This window comes from Moschus berezovskii, chromosome 17, assembly GCF_049115385.1.
Source record: "Moschus berezovskii isolate FMDL1 chromosome 17, NW_MosBer_1.0, whole genome shotgun sequence".
Taxonomy (NCBI): Eukaryota; Metazoa; Chordata; class Mammalia; order Artiodactyla; family Moschidae; genus Moschus; species Moschus berezovskii.
The window spans coordinates 9,784,516-9,804,689 of record NC_142476.1 but is presented as its reverse complement, the minus strand read 5'-3'; the positions used below and the strand labels follow the sequence as shown (position 1 = coordinate 9,804,689).

General features: G+C 44.5%; 1 protein-coding gene and 1 long non-coding RNA gene across 8 annotated transcripts in view; one reads left to right on the top strand and one right to left on the bottom strand.

Moving 5' to 3' along the window:
• LOC129542119 (uncharacterized) overlaps positions 1 to 7,879 on the bottom strand; it is a 415,462-nt gene extending 407,583 nt beyond the window's left edge. The window contains exons 1-3 of one of the 7 annotated variants that reach the window (XR_008682998.2): positions 7,415 to 7,837; positions 6,882 to 7,029; positions 1 to 6,655 (exon numbers count right to left, since the gene is read on the bottom strand). Coding sequence is in view for 3 of the 7 variants with exons in the window: in XM_055404204.2 (XP_055260179.2) it covers positions 6,946 to 7,029; positions 7,415 to 7,654 (324 nt within the window). In the remaining 4 variants the exon portion in view is untranslated. Of the gene's footprint in view, positions 7,030 to 7,414 lie in introns of all 7 variants that reach the window. The other 6 variants (XR_016039448.1, XR_008682997.2, XR_016039447.1 and 3 more) reach the window with 6 other exon arrangements.
• An 8,988-nt stretch (positions 7,880 to 16,867) lies between these two features.
• LOC148775055 (uncharacterized) lies at positions 16,868 to 20,174 on the top strand. Its single transcript, XR_016039459.1, has 2 exons — positions 16,868 to 16,998; positions 17,649 to 20,174. It is a non-coding gene; the product is annotated as an uncharacterized LOC148775055 (long non-coding RNA).

Sequence of the window (20,174 nt, the reverse complement as noted above, 5' to 3'; positions counted from 1 at the left end):
GGAGAGAAAAAGAATAAAAACCAGAAAAACATACTTTAAGAAAATGAAAGCAGTGCAAAAAGACTTGCTCACAGAATTTATCAGAACTGTAGCTTTTTAAATTTCATGCATGTTTACATGAGACTTGAACATAAAATTTTCATAATAGCTTTCTAAAAGGCACACTCAAATGCCTGTTAACTCATGAATAGATAAACACATTTTGGTATAGTCTACAGTGGAATCAATCAAATTGATTGCATTCTTTGTAGCTGAAGCTACAGTCAGCAAAAACAAAACTTGGAGCTGACTCTGGCTCAAATCATCAGCTTTTCATAGCAAAATTCAGGCTGAAAAAATATAACTGAGAAAAACAATTGGCCAGCCAGGTATGACTTAAATTAAATCCCATATATATTTTCAGTAGAGGTAACGAATAGATTGAAGGGACTAGATCTAATTAACAGTGTGCCTGAAGAACTGTGGACAGAGGTCCACAATATCGTACAGGAGGCAGCAAACAAAACCATCCCAAAGCAAAAGAAAAGAAAGAAGGCAAAGTGGTTATCTGAGGAGGCTTTACAAGTAGCAGAAGAAGAAGAGACACAGCAAGAGAGAGGGAAGCGTACATCCAATTAAATGCAGAGTTCAAAAAAATGGCTAGAAGAGACAAGAAGGCCTTATTCTTCTCTTAGTCGTACGATGATAATAGAAGAAAACAACAAAAGGGGGAAAGACTAGAGATATCTTCAAGAAAATTGGAAACATCAAGGGAACATTCACTCAAAGATGGGCACAAAAAGGGATAAAAATGGTACAGACCTGGTAGACACTGAAGAAATCAAGAGATGGAAATAATACATGGAAGAACTGTATATGAAAGAACTTAATGAACCAGGTTACTACAATTAGTCATCCACAGCCATATTCTGGAATGTGAAGTCAAGTGGGCCTTAAGAAGCATTGTTGTTAATCTAGTGGATGCAATGAAATGCCAGTAGAATTATTCAAATCCCTAAAGGATGCTTCCATCATCAAGGTTTTGCATTCATTATGTCAACAAATCTGTGAGACCCAGCAGTGGCCACAGGACTGGAAAAGGTCAATCCTCACCCCAAACCCCAGAAAGGGTAGTACCAAAGAACACGCTAACCACTGGACAATTGCACTCATCTCCCATGCTAGTAAGATCCTGCTTCAAAGCTTGCATGCTAGGCTGTAGCATTATGGGAACCATGAACTTCCAGATGTCCAAGGTGGGTTTAGAAAAGGAAGAACTAGGCATCAAATTACCAACATTTGCTGGATCATAGAGAAAGCAAGGAAATTCCAGAAAAACATCTAACTCTTTTTATCAAGTACACTAAAGCCTTTGATTGGGTGGATCATGACAAACTGTGGAAAGTTCTTAGAAGATGGGAATACCAGAAAATCTTACCTGTCTCCTAAGAAACCTGTATATGGGTCAAGAAGCAACAGTTAGAACCCTGTATGGAACAACTGATTGACTTAAGATCCAGAAAGGAGTAAGAGAGGTCTGTCTGCTGTCACCCTGAGCACATCATGAGAAATGCCGGATTGGATGAGTTACAAGTTGGAACCAAGATAAGTGGGAGAAACATCAATAACCTCAGATATGGGGATGATACCACCATTATGGCAGAAAGCAAAGAGGAACTAAAGAGTTTCTTGATGAGAGTGAAGGAGGAGGGTGAAGAGCCGGCTTAAGATGAAATATTAGAAAAAAAAATTAAGATTATGGCATCTGGCATCTATTTGCATTCCAAATAGAAGGGGAAAAGGTGGAAGTAGTGACAGATTTCCTCCTCTTGGGCTCCAAAATCACTGCAGATGGTGACTGCAGCCATGAAATTAGAAGACGACTGCTTCTTGGCAGGAAAGTGGTGACAAACCTAGACAGTGTGTTGAAAAGCAGAGACATTACTCTGCTGACAAAGGTCCATATAGTCAAGGCTGTGGTCTTCCCAGTGATCGTGTAGGGTTGTGAGAGCTGGAAGGCAGAATGCCAAAAAATTGATGCCTTGGAACTGTGGTGCTGAAGAAGACTCCTGAAAGTCCCTTGGAGAGCAAGGAACAAACCAGTCAATCTTAAGGGAGACCAACCGTGAATATTCACTAGAAGGACTGATGCTGAAGCTGAAGCTCCAGTATTTTGGGCATCTGATGTGAACAGACAACTCATTGGTAACGTCCCAGAGGCTGGGAAAGATTGAGGACAGAAGGAGAAGAGGGCATCAGAGGATGAGATGACTGGACAGCATCACCAATGAAATGAACATGAAATTGGGCAAACTCTGGGAGATGGTGAGGGTCAAGGAGGCCTGGGGTGTTGCAGTCCACGGGATCACAGAGAGTCAGACCCAACTGGACGACAACAACAACAATGGAAGAGTTCTCAGCAGTAATTAAAGAGGAACAAATTAGCTATATGAACAATAACATGGGTGAATTTCAAAATCACTATGCAAAGTGCAAAAAGGCAGGATCCATGATACCTCTTTTCACATGATTCTGTTAACAAAGAATTCTAAAGCAATCGAATCTAGTGAGAGCATATTGGTGGTTGCCAATAGTTAATGTGTTGGGAAGGTGTTGACTGCAAATAGGCATAAGAGAAGAAGGAAAGATTCAATAAACATATTTTGTGGAATTTACACAGGTATGAGCACTTGTAAATGTTTGTTAAACCGTACAGTTGAAATGAGTGCATTTAACTAAATGTGAGTTAAAATTCTAACACAACATAATAATAGATAAGGGGAATCAGTTATTTGGCATCTGAAAGTCACTTTGGGAATATTTTGATTTACTGTTCCACTAGTGGTAAGAGTTTTGTTATTCTTCAGTCTACGTTGTGTCTGACTCTTGGACTTCATGGTAGGATCCCCTGTCCTTCACACTCTCCTGGTAAGAGTTCAAATAGGATCTAATAGCCAAATCTTACTAAAATTTGTATTCTTCATATTCTGCAAAATTGTACATTTTTATAATTATTATTTCCCACCTAATTTTATGTTGTAATAATGTTGTGATTAATTTTTAAAAAAGCCACAGAATGAGTTATAAAAAGTTCTTGAAGGTTAAATCAAAGAATTTTTTCACTCTGACCTGATCAATTTCTTTATTAAAAACTAAAATGTGAATAGTCTATTTTATCTAATTATTTGAAAAGATGCATTTTGTTTTAAAACTTCAAATATTTAAGTATTTAGCATATAGCATTTAATGTCTAAAAGACTCAAAAATTAGTGACATGGACAAGCTTATCCATGAGCTATTCACATAAAAGAGAAAGGATTCCAAAAATTCATTTATTCAAAGGTTGTTTTAGTCAGTACTGTTAAATAGCAAATTCTAATTAGTTCTTCCTATAGCTGCCTATACTTCATGCAACACTAGCAGTCTCTGAGACCTCCTTTATGATAATTAGTTCCTCTGTGACGGCAATTTTATTTCTCTCATTTTTTATTTTTTTGTTGCTGTTAAGAAGGAGTTTTTGTTAAATAAGTACACTTTCTGATTTTTGTGTTCTGGGAAAGACAAATTTTTCAAATTAATTGCATTCAAACACACCATTAAAGGAAATAATAATTACTTGTAACTTTAAACCTTGATTCAGGTTTCCTAATGGATGATTATTTTAATAAGGAAACACAAAAAAGCAGAAAAAATCATGCATATCCTTTCTCTATATGGTCCAACATTTTTCAAAGAACTCCTTATTGTCAAATTCAGACTTAAATTGAAGAAAGTAGGGAAAACCACTAGACCATTCAGCTATGACCTAATCAAATCCCTTATGATCATACAGTGGAAGTAAGAAATAGATTTAAGGGTCTAGATCTGATAGATAGAGTGCCTGATGAACTCTGGACGGAGGTTCGTGACATTGTACAGAAGACAGGGATCAAGACCGTCCCCATGAAAAAGAAATGCAAAAGAGCAAAATGGCTGTCTGAGGAGGTGTTACAAATAGCTGTGAAAAGAAGAGAAGCGAAAAGCAAAGGAGAAAAGGAAAGATATAAGCATCTTAATGCAGAGTTCCAAAGATTAGCAAGGAGACACAAGAAAGCCTTCCTCCGTGATCAATGCAAAGAAAGAGAGGAAAACAACAGAATAGGAAAACAAGAGATCTTTTCAAGAAAATTAAAGATACCAAGGGAACATATCATGCAAAGATGGGCTTGATAAAGGACAGAAATGGTATGGACCTAACAGAAGCAGAAGATATTAAGAAGAGGTGGCAAGAATACACAGAAGAACTGTACAAAAAAGATCTTCATGACGAAGATAATCACAATGGCGTGATCACACACCTAGAGCCAGACTTCTTGGAATGTGAAGTCAAGTGGGCCTTAGAGAGCATCACTACGAACAAAGCTAGTGGAGGTGATGGAATTCCAATTGAGCTATTTCAAATCCTGAAAGATGATGCTGTGAAAGTGCTACACTCAATATGCCAGCAAATTTGGAAAACTCAGCAGTGGCCACAGGACTGGAAAAGGTCAGTCTTCTTTCCAATTCCAAAGAAAGGCAATGCCAAAGAATGCTCAAACTACCGCACAATTGCACTTATCTCACATGCTAGTAAAGTCATGCTCAAAATTCTCCAAGCCAGGCTTCAGCAATATGTGAACCGTGAACTTCCAGATGTTCGAGCTGGTTTTAGAAAAGGCAGAGGAACCAGAGATCAAATTGCCAACATCCACTGGATCATGGAGAAAGCAAGAAAGTTCCAGAAAAACATCTATTTCTGCTTCATTGACTATGCCAAAACCTTAGAATGTGTGGATCATGATAGACTGTGGAACATCTGAAAGAGATGGGAATACCAGACCACCTGACCTGCTTCTTGAGAAACCTGTATGCAGGTCAGGAAGCAACAGTTAGAACTGGACATGGAACAACAGACTGGTTCCAAATAGGAAAAGGAGTACGTCAAGGTTGTATATTGTCACCCTGCTTATTTAATTTATATGCAGAGTACATCATGAGGAAAGCTGGGCTGGAAGAAGCACAAGCTGGAATCAAGATTGCTGGGAGAAATATCAATAACCTCAGATATGCAGATGACCCCACCCTTATGGCAGAAAGTGAAGAGTAACTAAAAAGCCTCTTGATAAAAGTGAAAGAGAAAAGTGAAAAGTTTGGCTTGAAGCTCAACGTTCAGAGAATGAAGATCATGGCATCTGGTCCCATCACTTCATGGGAAATAGATGGGGAAACAGTGGAAACAGTGTCAGACTTTATTTTATTGGGCTCCAAAATCACTGCAGATGCTGATTGCAGCCATGAAATTAAAAGACGCTTACTCCTTGGAAGGAAAGTTATGACCAACCTAGATAGCATATTAAAAAGCAGAGACATTACTTTGCCAACCAAAGTCCGTCTAGTCAAGGCTATTGTTTATCCAGTGGTCATGTATGGATGTGAGTTGGACTATGAAGAAAGCTGATTGCCAAAGAATTGATGCTTTTGAACTGTGGTGCTGGAGAAGACTCTTGAGAGTCCCTTGGACTGCAAGGAGATCCAACCAGTCCATTCTAAAGGAGATCAGTCCTGGGTGTTCATTGGAAGGACTGATGCTAAAGCTGAAACTCCAATATTTGTCCACCTCATGCGACGAGTTGACTCACTGGAAAAGAGTCTGATGCTGGGAGGGATTGGGGGTGGGAGGAGACGGGGACAACAGAGAATGAGATGGCTGGATGGCATCACTGACTCGATGGACATGAGTTTGGGTGAACTCCGGGAGTTGGTGATGGACAGGGAGGCCTGGCGTGCTATGATTCATGGGGTCGCAAAGAGTCGGACACGACTGAACGACTGAACTGAACTCTGCGCTAAGTTCCTTCAGTCATGTCTACCAGGTTCCTCTGTCCATGGGATTCTCCAGGGAAGAATATTGGAGTAAGCTGCTGTGCCCTCCTTCAGGGGATCTTCCTAACCCAGGGCTCAAACCCATATCTCTTATGTCTACTGCATGGCAGGTGGGTTCTTTACCATTCAGTTCAGATCAGTCTCTCAGTCATGTCCGACTCTTAAACAATATTCCACTTACATCTGCAGTAATAGAGCTCAGTTAGTATTTGTGGCAAGAATGTTTGTGACTGCACTGCTCAGCCCTTCTATTTACATCAGCAGTGCTAAATGCCCAATGGTGAGAGGGGAGCCAATCAGATGGCGGATTAGATGTCAACTCAGAGGCAGCTGTCTGGAGACTATTACAGCCAGTTTACCTCCACAATTCAAATTCCAAACCTTGCAAAGGAGATCAAGTCAGTCTTTAGGCTCAGCCTCCAAGCAAGAAACAGCAAGAGTGCAGGACTCTTCCTAATAACGCTGCAGGGCTTGAGGGGGGACAGGAAGTTAAAAATCCAAATAAATCTGAGCCAAAAAGATCCATTTTCACTGGTCTGCTTCCTCCCTGGGGTCGCTGACTAAATGGCAACCCACTCCAGTGTTCTTGCCTGGAGAATCCCAGGGACGGGGGAGCCTGGTGGGCTTCCGTCTATGGGGTCACACAGAGTCGGACACGACTGAAGTGACTTAGCAGCAGCAGCAGCAGCAACCCACGATCCAAATAAGTTCAGTTTAACCGGAATGTGTTCCTTGAATGCAGCCTATCCGTTGAAGGTGACTCCTTTCAAGCAGCCTGCAAGCCAAACAGTGCATTTCCCAGGCTTATTCCTGGGAATGAATCGATCTATTTTGGGGTCGTTTTCCTCCCCATCGTTGTTAAAACGTGGGCACTCTTTTGGCGACTAACCGCTCAAAACTCGAAGCCCGCCTCGAATATCGCCGAATGCCTGGGCACAACTACGAAACACACGCTCGGCTGCCACAAAGCTGACCTTTTTTTTTTCCCCTCCTGCCTTCACCTTGTGAGCTCTAAGGGGAAAACGCGGTGCGGCCTGAGGTAGCACAGAGTTCCTCATTCTTTCCTCAGGTGGAGCTCGTGGTGGGCGCTCCCCGAAACGCGGGGGGCAGTGATTCCTCCTCAGACCCCACCGGCCGGAGCGCCGATTTCTGTGGCAAAAATGAATAAATAAATACGATAAAGCTGCCCGAACGGCCCCCGGCGCCCACACGGCTTCCCGGCGGCGCGGCGCCAGGGGCGGGGTGTCGCGGCGGCGCCCGGCCCGGGCCTCGGCGAGGGACCCCGTTCCGCCCCCGGGGCCCCGGGCCGCGCACTCCGACCCCGCGCGCCGCCGGGCCTCGCAGCGAGGCGGCCGCGAGGTAAAACGGCTTTGCGCGCCTCGTCCCCCACCGCCGCCTCACACACACACACCACCACCCCCGCAGCAGGGCCGGAGACGCAGGAGAAGTAACGCGGAAAGAGAAGAAACTACAGGGCTCGCGGCGCGAGACGAGGCCGCCACGGCGGAAGCAGGCCTGGCGGCGCGGGGGTTACCTGGGATCTGCCCATGGTCCGGCCGGGGGTGCCGGGGCTCGTCGCCGGGTGGCTTCTTTGTTGCGCGGCCGCCCACGCCGGGCTAGCAGCGGCGTACGGGGCGCCCATGTCCTTGCCCAAGCCCAGGCCCGCGGCCGCCCGCCGCCTGCCCCGCCTCCGGCTCCGGCTCCGCCCTCCGGCTCCGGCCCCGCCCTCCGGCCCCGGCTCCTCCTCCGAGGAACCTGCGGGTCTCCAGTCCATAAGGTCACAAAGAGTGGAACACAACTGAGCAATTAAACAATAAAAGCGTATATAGCCAAGAAACAGAAACAAATTTTCACTTCCATAAAGGAAATAAAATTATGATGAAAATAATTAAAGATTATATTACATTCCTGGATATTGTGAGGTTTTGTGGCATTTAGCTACAGTTTAAATTTTTATCTCTTGTGATTTATATTTTCATTCTAAGGTAATATAAACTTTTGCACCAAATTTTCTATTAATACTTTGAAATTCTTTTCTTAAAAAAGCCCAGAAAATGTGGACTCACCCCAGTTTTTTTCAGTTTTCACTTTTTTTTTTGCTTTAGACTAAGCAAGTTTTCAAGAGCCTGTTCTTAATTCAACCTCTTAATTCCAGATATTCACCTAGTGGACCCAAAGTCATGTTTCTTGTTTCTGTGTAAGGTTTATACTCCAACCCACATTTCTCTATGGGATTCCCAGATGGCGCTAGTGGTAAGTGTAGGAGACATAAGAGACGCATGTTCGATCCCTGGGTTGGGAAGATCCGGGACATGGAGGAAGGCATGGAAACCCACTCCAGTATTCTTGCCTGGAGAATTCCATGAACAGAGGAGCCCGGCAGGCTATAGTCCATGGGTCACACAGAGTCGGACACGACTGGAGGGAGTCAGCATGCACGCATGACCCCGACCCCATTCTCTAGCTGCCGGGTTTATCAGGCTAGCCTCACAGCTCGAGCTACCAGAGGATTTCCATCTCTTCCTTCCTAACTCAATTATCTGCTTTTAGAAACACAATTATCAGTAATTTATTCTATTGATTATGGTGGTGGTGCTTTAGTCACCAAGTCGTGTCTGACTCTTGAGACCCCGTCCATGGGATTTTCCAGGCAAGAATACTGGAGTGGGTTGCCATTTCCTTCTCCAGGGGATCTTCCCTACCCCGGGATCAAACCCACAGACCCACGTCTCCTGCATTGCAGGCAGATTCTTTACTGCTGAGACACGAGGGAAGCCCTTTATTGATTATATTTTACTCCACAAATCTATGTGTTTATTACAAGAGTATGTCTGTATCTGTCCCTCATGTGGCTGAACCAACAGTAACAAAGAAAAAGTCTTGATTTACACCCAAATTTACATCATATTTGGCTTCCCTTGTGGCTCAGATGGTTAAGTGTCTGCCTGCAATGCGGGAGACCTGGGTTCGACCCCTGGGTCAGGAAGAGCCCCGGGAGAAGGAAATGGCAACCCACTTCAGTACTCTTGCCTGGAAAATTCCATGGACAGAGGAGCCTGGTAGGCTACAGTCCATGGGATCGCAAAGAGTCGGACATGACTGAGCAACTTCATTACATCATATTTAAATAAATAGTCTCCATTGAGTGGGATTACAGGTGCCTTGGATTTTCTATTAAAACTTTATTTTATTGTTCACACTTTATACAGTGACTGTGAAACACATCAGTTGAAAATATTATTAATTTTTTATAATTTTGAAAAGAAAGTTTAATGAAAACTAGATTAGGGTATCATATTGCCATATAGTTCAGAAATTATTTTACCCAACTGTCTGTGTGAATCAGGGAGAGGAATCACACAAAGTTTTAAAATTATTTTACATTTGACTTTAAAATGCATCACGACTGGTTACAAACGTCACCAGTTCAGACTAAATGAGGAAGATGAATCTAAGTTCAAGTCTGAACATGTTTAATGTTTTTTAAATTTCTTCCAGTAAATGCAAGAAATGGAACAAGAAACGGAGTCCACGAAGCAAGGTTCTACGTCCTACAATAAAAAAAAATTAGTTGTTTTTTGTTTCTAAATAGATAAATATTCCCCACTCCCATTTCTACTCCTCAGTCCTTGTATTTACTAGTCGTTACCATTAAGTTTGAGCATCCGTGAGACTGTTGGCACATAACCTAAAAAATATGTATTTATTTGTCTGGCTGTGTCACATCTTAGCTGCAGCATGTGGGATCTTCAGCCTTCAGGGCAGCATTTGGGATTTTTAGTCGTGCTATTCGGGACCTTCCGTTGCAGTATGCAAACTCTTAGTTGTGGCGGGTGGGATCTAGTTCCCTGTTGTCCAATCACTCAGTCGAGTCTGACTCTTTGCAACCCCATGGACTGCAGCACGCCAGGCTTCCCTGTCCTTCACCATCTCCCAGAGCTTGCTCAAACTCATGTCCATCAAGTCAGTGATGCCATCCAACCATCTCATCCTCTGTCGCCCCCTTCTCCTCCTGCCCTCAGTCTTCCCCAGCATCAAGGTCTTATTTCTAATGAGTCGGCTGTTCGTATCAGGTGGCCAAAGTATTGGAGCTTCACCTTCAGCATCAGTCCTTCCGATGAACATTCAGGGTCGATTTCCTTTAGAATTGACTGGTTTGATCTCCTTGCTGTCCAAGGGACTCTCCCCCTAGGTATGCAGGAATTGTGATCAGGAAGACTTCACAAAGGGAAGTCTTTTGAGCTGAACTTCAAAAGACCAAAGCTCTTGACCAAACAGTGGGACAGAAAACAGAAAGCTGCAAATGTAGAGGCAGGGAGGTATGAAGGAGTCTGGCGGGACAAGTAATCGAAAATGTAATTCACGAGGGACGACATCTCAGAGCAGGTGAGCAGTGAGCCAGACCCTGGAGGAAGTGGCTGGACATGCAGCAGAGTGAGGTGCACAGAAGGAGGAACCAGCCAGGGTTCCTCTGCCGTGTATCAGGGCAGAGACGGTGCCATCTCGGCCAGGCTAAGGCTGTCCCCAGGGTCACCAGGCTGAGCTGGCTGGCCTCAGGGAAGCAGCCCTGAAAGAAAAGGAGCAGGTACATCCTCGGGGTCGGGGGCTGGTGGCTCAGAGGAAAAGTTGGTGAAGGGAGAAGAAAAACCACAGAGGCTTTGGGCTAGAGTGGCCTCAGGAAGTCAGAGCAGGAGAAAAACAGTTCAGAGACTTAAAGAGCAGGCACCAGCTGGCGAGTTCGTCTCCTTTTCACATCAGGAAGTTGGAGTCTCTGCCAGTCTCTGTCTTATGCCCTTGAAACTTTGATCCCACCCATGCCCTCCAGTCATTTCATCCCTACTTGTCGCTTAGAAGAGCTTAGACAATCTGAATAGACCTCCCCCAACTTTAATAAGCTTTTTAAAATGGACTTCCCTGGTGGCTCAGTGGTAAAGAACCCGCCTGCCAATGCAGGAGATGCATGTTCAATCGCTGGGTGGGGAAGATGCCCTGCAGACGGAAATGGCAACCCACTCCAGCCTTCTTGACTGGGAAATGCCATGGACAGAGGAGCCTGGCGGGCTACAGTACATGGGGTTGCAAAAGAGTCAGAAATGACTGAGCAACTAAACAACAACAAACTTTCATAAAATAGGAGTAGAATGAAAATCACAGAACACTGTGCTTCAGGTTTCAATTTCCAGAAGATTGAAACCAAGGAAAGCCAGGAAAAGGCAAGTGGATTTTCCGGGAAGAAATTAGAAATTGGACATGAAACTTTCCCAGTGGCCAGGTAAGATTAGAAATAATCTTACATAATCCCCAGAAGCGATTATGAAATAAAATAGAGGCCGGTGGACAACTGTCCAAGGGAATGTATCCATGGAAGGTCAGCATGAAAAGTTACTCTGAAGCACAACCTTGAACCTAAAATTTTTATGACTTCCATGCATTATCTCACATTAGTAAGAGGGTCTAGCCCAGTTACTATGCCAAAGCCTTTGACTGTGTGGATCACAATAAACTGTGGAACATTCTGAAAGAGATGGGAATACCAGACCACCTGACCTGCCTCTTGAGAAACCTGTATGCAGGTCAGGAAGCAATAGTCAGAACTGTACATGGAACAACAGACTGGTTCCAAATAGGAAAAGGAGTGCGTCAAGGCTGTATATTGTCACCTTGCTTATTTAACTTATATGCAGAGTACATCAGGAGGAACGCTGGGCTGGAAGAAGCACAAGCTGGAATCAAGATTGCTGGGAGAAATATCAATAGTCTCAGATATGCAGATGAACTACCCTTATGGCAGAAAGTGAAGAGGAGCTCAAAAGCCTCTTGAAGAAAGTGAAAGAGGACAGTGAAAAGGTTGGCTTGAAGCTCAACATTCAGAAAACAAAGATCATGGCATCTGGTCCCATCACTTCATGGGAAATAGATGGAAAAACAGTGGAAACAGTGTCAGACTTTATTTTTTTGGGCTCCAAAATCACTGCAGATGCTGATTGCAGCCATGAAACTAAAAGACGCTTACTTCTTGGAAGGAAAGTTATGACCAACCTTGATAGTATATTGAAAAGCAGAGATATTACTTTGCCAACAAAGGTCCGTCTAGTCAAGGCAATGGTTTTTCCCGTGGTCATGTATGGATGTGAGAGTTGGACTGTGAAGAAAGCTGATCGCCGAAGAATCGATGCTTTTGAACTGTGGTGTTGGAGAAGACTCCTGAGAGTCCCTTGTACCTCAAGGAGATCCAACCAGTCCATTCTAAGGGAGATCGATCCTGGGTGTTCATTGGAAGGACTGATGCTAAAGCTGAAACTGCAATACTTTGGCCACCTCATGCGACGAGTTGACTCACTGGAAAAGAGTCTGATGCTGGGAAAGGTTGGGGGCGGGAGGAGAAGGGGACGACCGAGAATGAGATGGCTGGATGGCATCACCGACTCTGTGGACATGAGCTAGAGTGAACTCCGGGAGTTGGTGATGGACAGGGAGGCCTGGCATGCTGTGATTCATGGGTCGCGGAGAGTCGGACACGACTGAGTGACTGAACTGAACTGAACTGAACTAGCCCAGTGAATGATAAATGTATCCAAGGATACACTGCAACTCGCAACACTATCTTTTCAGATCCAGTGAGATTTCTAGTAACAGTGTGTCTAGCCATCTCCGGAGTCTCTGTCTGTGGTTTTTCTCCCTCCCTCTTTTTCCTTCCCCCTTGTGTGCTCCTCCAGTTTCTTTTTTCCTGTGTCTGCTTTTCCACAGCACCCACCCAGGAGGAGGCAAGTTCTCCACACCATGCCCTCACCCATCCTTCCACTGCAGCCAGACCCACGTGACCCTGGACCACAGGGCAGGGGTTCCCTGCGTCCCTCCCTCTGGCGTTAATGCCAGCATTCTTGTAGAGTGGAGCTGGGTCACTGTGCTTCATTATTGCCTCCAAAGCAAAGGTGTTCCACACCATCCACGCTCCTCTGTGGCCACAGAATCACGGACTGATCTTCGGCCTGGAAACGCCCCCCCCATGCTGTCTCCCCCGCTCCCCTCTCCCCGTCAGTGCCCACCTTGACCTTCCAAGGGTCAACATAACACAGACCTGACAAATCCTGGGATTCCAGCCTTTAGGAAATGCTCGAGGCTCTGCAAGCCTGAGCTTTTCAGGTGGAAAGCAAAACTTCTTCAATACTTAGATATGCTTTCCGCCCAGTCATATGTTACGCTGTTTCTGAGGGTAACAGGATTCTCCAGGAAACAGAATTTGTCCCAGAATTCGGACACAACTGAAGCAACTTAGACGCCGACGAACAGGAGAAATGTTTGGCGTTGAGTGGAGTGTAGCTGATTCTTCTGAAATCACATGCCAGACACCCATCCTATTTAGAAATTAAAATACACAGGCACAGACACACCCTACTGACCTATTTTGTGTGTGTGTACTCAGTCATCTCTGACTCTTTGTGACCCCATGGACTGTAGCCCGCCAGGCCCCTCTGTCCATGGGGTTTGCCAGGCCAGAATACTGGAGTGGGTTGCCATTTCCTCCTCCAGGGGATCTTCCTGACCCACTTAACCTGTTTACTTCCAGGCAATATGTTAAATGCTTTACATATAGTTTCTCATTTAATTCTTACCCCCCAAACCCCACCAGGTAGACATTTAGTGCCTCACAAACATTCTGCTGCACGACAAGGTTAAGTAAACGGCAAACAGGCACAGCCCAGGAATGTGGAGCTGGGATGTGAATGCAGCCTCTTTCTGCATCAGGAGCCCCTGAGGGAACACTTTTCATGCAGCGGTAAGCAGTTTTCCTGCTCGCCTCCGAGGCTGCTGAGTTAACAACACATAGAGGTTTAAACATCTTTTTCAATAAGTCATCTTGAAAAGTGCCCCCAATCATCTTTGTTTTTTCTCGGGACTCCCCAGTTTGTCTATGTCATCCTCGTAATGATGCGCCCTGGACAAAACATAGCGGCCTGGTCCATTTTCATTTCTCAGCCTGTGCAGGATATAAAAAATAAACAGCATATGGTGAAAAGCTAATGAGATTAAAAAAAAAATAAGTTCACTTAAAATAATCCATGGGCTTTTCTACACGTGTTCTTGGTCTGGTTTCAAAAACCACAGGAGTTTTACTATGCTTTAGAAAAGGATGAATATTTGCATTGTTTCTTTTGGGGTCAGTGGGAAACCAGTCTCCTAGAATCGGCACTAATCATCATGTTGTTTGTGAATAAGTGCTAAACTAGTACAAACCAAGACTACTGTGATGTGCCGCAGCGTTAAACACGCTCAAGACAGCACTCCACACTGTCTCCAGTCACAAGTCTCACGCTCACACGATGCTCCTTTAGTCAACAAGAAGTCTTACCAATGAAGTCTTACCTTCCATCTGGCTTTACTACCAGTGTTCTTTCATAGTGGAGAAGATGGGAAATCAGACAAATTTTAACGAAAACTTCCCACACCTTGAAGCAAATAAAAAAAAGCAAGTTAGGAATCCTGTCTTTATTTTAAAAGTATAACCATATGAAAATTTATGGTTGCTTGAGCTACCTCAGTTCTCAACACTGAAAGAAACAAGTAATTTGAGAATGCATGTAAATAATTTTATGTGCACATTTGTGTTCAGCCACAAGGTTCTCTCAACAATTAAGTGTAGAGCCCACTGTGGGTCCAGGATTGTTCTGTGGAGGATAGAAGAGATTGAAGACAGGGACTTAATGGAATTGGTGATCCCACTAGAGAGATGTAAGGCCCTTAATAAAATAAAGAATAGCATTAAACACTTCCCTTGTGCCAGGCACTGTGCTCAGAACTTTGCAGGAATTATTTCATCTAATCCTCAGAAGCCCAGAGAAGTAGGTACTATTATTTTCCACATGAGGAAATCAAGGCTTGAGAGGTTAACTAAACTCTCAAAGTGTTGTTTGAGAATTATATAAGACACCATAACACACTGTATCAGCCAAGTGTAGATTTTGTTTTCTACTAAAAAGAAAAAAATCCAAATAAAACAAAGCAAAAAAAAAAATAGTAGCTTAAACAGAAGTTTACTTCTCTCTCTCATAAACCAAGTTTGGAGGTAGAAAGTAACCAAGCCAGCACCACAGCTGTCCTTAAACACACAGGCATACCCATCTCCAAGGGATCTGGGAAATGTGTAGATGGTTTTGTTTTTTATAGGTGGTCACGTGCCCAGTTAAAAATTGGGGTTTCTCTGACCAAAGGTGAGAACAGATGTTAGATTAGGCAACTTGCATGTCTGTCACATGTATGCAAAGTTCTGGGCACTGGATAAACACAATAAATGCTAAGTAATAATTATTATGAAACTCAAAGCAGCCCAGAAGTGGCTTGGTTTATTAAGTACATCTATTTCTGCCTGAAGTTTTCCCTTTTCTAGACTCACGCCCTATCCTTAAATAGGGATGAGGGAGAAGAAGGGAGTGTGTGCTGGGTGCTCCAAAGGCTGCCTTCTGGGAGGACCAGCTCCCTGGGCTGGCCTCTCCTTTTTCATCTCCAGACATGCGAGGTGGTTTACCCCAAGGTTTGCACCTGTGGAAAGGTAGCAGAAAGCCAGGTCATGACACAAAACAAGGATGCTGCCCAGGCCTGGGTATTTTCCAGCCTGGGCTCCTCCTTTCTTCCCGTGCCCCCTTTCAGGGACTGCAAATGAGAGCTCTGGCCTCTCGCAAATGCAGAAGGAGCAGGGCCGTCATACTGCATAACTCCAGGGGATAAGCAGCTTCACTGGACACAGGTGTCCTTAGATCAGTGATGATAAGCACAACAGTCCTCAGTGCTGTGCGAACAGGAGGCTCTGGGAAGGGGGCAAACTGTAACTTATGGGTTGAGTGTCAACACATTTGGTTTATTTGTTTCAAAGAGTTTCCCATGGATCATCTCAACTTTACAAATTCCTAGGTAAAAGAGGGGCTCTGACATCATAAAACATCTACAGTGTATGGATCTGATGAGTTTTTCACAGCTTCTTAAAACTTCTAAGCTGTTTTTAGGCCTAAGAGTCTATTACGGACAGAGTTGGCTTATCAGAGCGGTTGGAGGGGTAGGATAGATGGATAGGATGAAGTGGACAGGATAGTAGGGATAAAAGCTGGAGTTTCCAGCTGCTTCATCATTGGTTTGGACCAGGAAGGGGTGGGGTGGGGAGGAGATGGTAAAAGAACGGAGAGGTGGGAACTTGATTTTTCCATTTCCTTACCCCTATATCTAATTGATTACCAAAGTCTATCAATATGTTATCTCCTTGCCCTCTCTGCCATGGAGGGCCACTGCAAGCACGCAGGAGACTGTGCAAATTAGACCCTCCCCCCCATCCTCAAGCAGGACTCAATGGGTGGCAAGTAAGGCTCTGGTTGAACTGAAGACCCCACTCACATCCTTGGTTGGAAGCCCTTGGTCGGTGAAAAATCCACACATTCTTAAGTTGTGGACTCTTCAGAATCACTTCACTTACCTCCATCCCCAAGGTCCCTCCTCCCTCCGTCCACCTCCACCGTCTCTTGTCTCTCACATGGAGGATGCTCCCTCAAGACAGAGAACTGGGAGAGGAGGCACAGAGGCTCTCAAATTTAGGCTTCGGCGTGGTCGCCAGTTACGGTTATCCCTTTAGTCCTAGAGATACAGTGACTAGAGGGAAAGAAAAGGTGCTGACCCTGCAGTTTGTTTTTAGACTTGCGATCCATCAACAGACCACACAGCCTGTGGGGCTCTGTGAATGAATGAAAACTACGTGAATTTCAGAGTTAATTCTGTGAAAAGCACACTTGGATCGGCTCCTATTTTCCAGGCTGAGTATGGTTTTAAAAGTGTGACCATTAAAACAGACTCACGTTAGGATGCTATTTTATCAGTCCTGAGTGTCCTTACGCCCGGGGAGTCTCCGCACTTGAAGGAGGCGGGCCTGGACGCCCAGGGCCCGCCCCCGGCCCACGCCCACTCGCCCCGGCCCCGCCTGTCTTCCCAGCAGCCCCGGGGCCGCGTGACCAGCCCCTGGGCCTCGGTCCCGTGGCGCGGCGCTCGCGGGACAAGCGCGGGTATGGCTGGGCTGCGGGCCAGCGCGGGGGCGGCCCCGCGCCTCCTGCCGTCCGGGACGCCCTTTCCTTTCCTGCCCAGGTTATTTCTTCTCGCTCTTCGGGTTTCAGCCACGTTTCCCCCGGGAAGCCTTCCCTGGGGCCCTGGCCTGCGTCAGCGCCTTCGTTCACTTCCCTCGTAGAGCCCTGCGCCTTTTCCTTCCCAGCGCGTTGTCTCTGCGCAACTAGACACTTTTGCGTGGGGTCCCTTGATTAGTGGCGAGCTGGTGGACAGTCCTGGAAGTTCCAAAAAAAAAAAAAAATCTCAGTGTGGTGGCCGCAGAGTGGAGCACAGGGCCGGTGCGGAGTAGGCAGGCCTCGGCAATTATCTGCCGAATGAATGGGGTTGAATCAAGAAGCCGCCTGCCCAGCTGCTCCTGTGGGTTATCCTTTGGGAGGGAAAACTTTACCCCACATGGTCCCTGAGAAAAGCAGGTCACCAGCACCGCAGACAGAAGGACAGCCTTGGAGGAGCCGTCTGAGGGTCAGACAGACGCCAGGGAGGCCGCTGAATTTTGAGTCCTATAGTAACATGCTACAATGTGGAAATATCCTTTAAGTTAGGGAGAGAAAAAAATATTTATGCCTAACCACTTGGGCATGTCTAGAGGAATGCACTGATAAACAAATTGCCCAGTGAAATTATGTCATTTGGTGTAAGAACAGCATATAACCAAATCCTTTGGCCCTTAGGAGAACAGATGACTGTCAGTAATTTATCCTTCAGAGTGCCAACTGATTCTCTTAATGGATTAGGGACAAAATGAAGGTAAGGAGGGTGAAATAAATATCACAAATGCCTTATGTTAATGCACATGAGTTATTTATTATTTGGAGTTTATTGTGCTTGATAAGTAGTTTTATTGTAGAAATTTATAGGTACTAAGAAGCAATTAATCACCAATGACAAAGATTCAGGCCTTCAGATAAGTTGCTAAAATCTTTCCAGAAAATTGAGATTAACTCTCTAAATGATTTCCTTTGTATTCTTGATTAATACAAAATGACCTCAAATATGTTTACTTTTTGAGTATTTACTTACAGGGAACTAGAGTGATGTTATCAATAAAGTGCTTTTATTTCAGCAGTAGGTTATCAGCAACAGAAGCCATACAGATGAATATATGACATGATGTAATCACTGGAGAGAATATTAAAATACACTAGCAGGTGCTCAATAAGTGATTCTGACGATGGCAAAACGAGGACAGTCCTGGGAATAAACTGAAGAAATGCCACTGAACACACATTTGTCTAAAAGTTATAGAACATTTCTAAACTAGGCTGTAATAAAAAAATTATTACACATTCAAAATGTGGACAGTCTAGTATAAGATCCATAGTACAGCGTTCCAAAATGTATTAAAGAAATGAATGTAATTTATTTCATTGCTGTTACTATGTTTCCAGGGACTTTGGAGAGGAATTGGAGTAGTCACTGGTGAACCTTGGAGAGGGAAAGGGCAAACCACTCCTGTATTCGTGCCTGGAGAATTCCATGGACAGAGGAGCCTGACTGGTCACAGAGAGTTGGAAACGACTGAGTGACTAACACACACACACTCACACTCACTCACTCTCTGGTGAACCTGATTTAGGGTTCTGGAAGTCTAGCTTCAGCATTGGTGGGTTCTGGCATCACTTCAAACTAGACGGAGGATTAGGGCGCGGTGCCCAGCTGATGGCTGCCAACAAGGCAGAGCTGCGGGGAATGCAGTTAGGTGGGAAAGTCTGAACTCGCTTCTTTTCTGGCCAGATCCTCCATGACGTTTCACAACAGCCCTAAGTATGTCTAATGCGTGTGTGTGTGTGTGTGTGTGTGTATGCTCAGTCGTGTTCGACTCTTTGCGATCCCTGGGACTGTAGCTAGCTAGGTTCCTCTGTGCACGGAATTCTCCAGGTAAGAATACTGGAGTGGGTTGCCATTTCCTTCTCCAGGGGATCTTCCTGACCCAGGGATTGAACCCATGTCTCCTGCACTGGCAGGTGAATTCTTTACCACTGCACCACCTAGGAGATGGTTAGATAGCATCACGGACTCAATGAACATGAATTTGACCAAACTCTGAGAAAGCGGACAGAGGAGCCTGGCAGAGAGGCACACGACTTAGCGACTGAACAACAAGCATGTTTTAGGTTAACAGTTTATCTCCCCTGTTGAGGACTCAGGGAAGCTAGTAGTTTTCTTTTTATTCTCAGGGAATGTCACAAGCTAGATTCTAGACAAGTTTGTTGAAAAAAAAAATGTGTAGTTTATCCCTCTCCCCATCCAGTTTATTATCCCCACTATAATATTCTTCATAAATATAGTGGTGCTCTTGTTAGTCAAGAGTCCCCACATTTATTTACATTATTTTTTGCCTAGATTTTTGTTTTCAGATCCTAGTTGTTTTGCATCCTAAACTTATGGGCCACTATTACATTTGCATAGTTGTTTCAAGTCAAATGCTGTATCCCGTATCATGCATTTACTCATTCACAGCTAACATCTAAATCTGAAACGTGAAAAGGACAATTGTTTAGTGCTTTTTTTAAAGTCCCTGACCAAGATAAGTAGGGAAATCCCATTAGCTCCATTCATAGCATTTCTCCTAAATCTAAAACGAAAGCAAGTATCCAAAGCCTTATTCTTGAATAGTTCTCATTTGTAAAACTTTTGACAGGGCTTTAGTCTAAATTGGTTCCAAATTATGTAAAGAACACTGAGAAATAGGATGGGTAGTGAATCGTGATAGTTTCAGTTATTTAATAAATAACCAGAACAGTAAAGGGGACTAATCTTAAAGCAAACAGTGTGATGGGCTGTGATCAGGCAGAGAGAACAGAACTGTGGCATCCTTAAACTACCATCTGGCTCAGTCCTCTCTAAGTGGGCAGGTTTGAAGAGCCTTTTATTCAGTGCCCTCAAACTTATTCAGAGGGAATCGTATTGGAATATCAGTTTTTCACAACGTTAAGAAAACCCACCAAACCCAACCCCATTTTTGTAACCAAAAAGTAATGTTTAACAAAGTGCTGGGTAATCCTCTGGCTAATCGTGAGGGTGTGGGGCATTCGGTGGGTGGCAGGTCGGCTGCAGGCAGGGTAAGCCCACTCTGCAGCTTTGGAGCCTTCACCTCCTCGACTCCTTCATGGCCAGAGTAACTTATTACCGTTGTCATTGTGGTTTGAAATTTAGGCAAGAGGTGTAAAAATAAAGAGTTCATTAGGAAAAACGAA